This window comes from Egretta garzetta, unplaced genomic scaffold (genome assembly GCF_000687185.1).
Source record: "Egretta garzetta isolate BGI_Z169 unplaced genomic scaffold, ASM68718v1 scaffold69, whole genome shotgun sequence".
Classification (NCBI taxonomy): Eukaryota; Metazoa; Chordata; class Aves; order Pelecaniformes; family Ardeidae; genus Egretta; species Egretta garzetta.
In genome coordinates this window covers 3,434,622-3,435,782 of record NW_009260790.1, presented here as the reverse complement: position 1 = coordinate 3,435,782, position 1,161 = coordinate 3,434,622, and the positions used below count along the sequence as shown (strand labels likewise).

The following is a 1,161-nucleotide window of genomic DNA, read 5'->3' as shown; positions in this document are numbered from 1 at the left end:
AGAGCCGCTGAAATGATAATTAATGGGGTTTTTTTTTGTCTTTTGCAATAAAACCAGCCACCTCTTACATCCCTGGTGGGGAAAAACTTCCCCACCTTGGGAACCGCACCTGCAGCTGCTCCTTTTTCATACAAGCGTGTGCTTTGTGAGCCTTTAAACACCCCAAAACTCACCCGAATGTCCCATTTTAAACACTGAGGGCCAGCCCTCGCCCTGGTTTGGCTCTCATCCCTGGTTCTTTCCTCCCTCGCAGCCTGCCTACGTTCTGCAGATCTTCCCACCCTGCGAATTTTCAGAAAGCCACCTGTCCCGCCTCGCCCCGGACCTCCTCGCCAGCATCTCCAACATCTCTCCTCACCTGATGATTGTCATCGCGTCGGTATGAGCTGTTTACCGGTTACTGACTTTATTTTTAATTTTTTTTTTTTTTTTCCAAGGCTCTGCAGCAAAAAAAAAAAAAAAAGCCCACAAAAAAAAAAACCACAAAAAAAAAACCACCAAAAAAAAAATTTAAAATAAAAATAAATAAAAAGAGAGAGAGAAAGTAATGAAACAAGAAAATGCTGCCAGACTTACCAGCCTCCTGCCCTAAGCGGCCTCGATCAAACTGTTGCTGGGCAGCGGCTGCGCTGCCCTGTATGTTTACATATTGCTTTAGCTTACGGACAACTGATGCACTCAGCAGGCGACTGGTATTGGGTTTCTGTGCCTCCTTTTGGGGAAGAGAGAAAGGACGGCTTATTTTTTTTAACAAAAAAAAAAGGAAAAAAATAAAAAAGAACCTGAACTGCCTTTGCACTAAATTAGTGACTCGGACCTTTGCACAGTTGGAGACACGCTGTGACGCTCTGGATGTCTTGACACACATTAACACGCGCCGTGGACTGAACGCAGGACCTGGGGACTTCTGCTGACATTTGTGGGTCAAGGATCATTTCACACATTATCTTTTTATTTTTTTTATTTTTTTTTTTTCCTTTGGGTTGGTTTTTTTTTTTTGGTCGTTGTTTTATTTTTCCTGGATGTGAACCTTCCTCTCCTCCACTTGCCCCTGCTGCAGCCGTCTTCTCTTCATCTGGGATGTACAGTTTACACTGAAAAACAAACAAACAACAAAAAAAAAAAGAAAATAGAAAACGAAAAACAAAAGGGAGAGCTATT

The 1,161-nt window shown here is 42.8% G+C and overlaps 1 protein-coding gene across 1 annotated transcript in view; it reads left to right on the top strand.

The window, feature by feature from the left end:
* SPEN (spen family transcriptional repressor) overlaps window positions 1-457 on the top strand; it is a 66,891-nt gene extending 66,434 nt beyond the window's left edge. Inside the window, 1 exon segment of the mRNA XM_035901876.1 lies at window positions 254-457. Within this exon segment, the coding sequence (XP_035757769.1) occupies window positions 254-385 (132 nt within the window). The 3' untranslated portion in view covers window positions 386-457.
* Window positions 458-1,161: the final 704 nt, after the last annotated feature.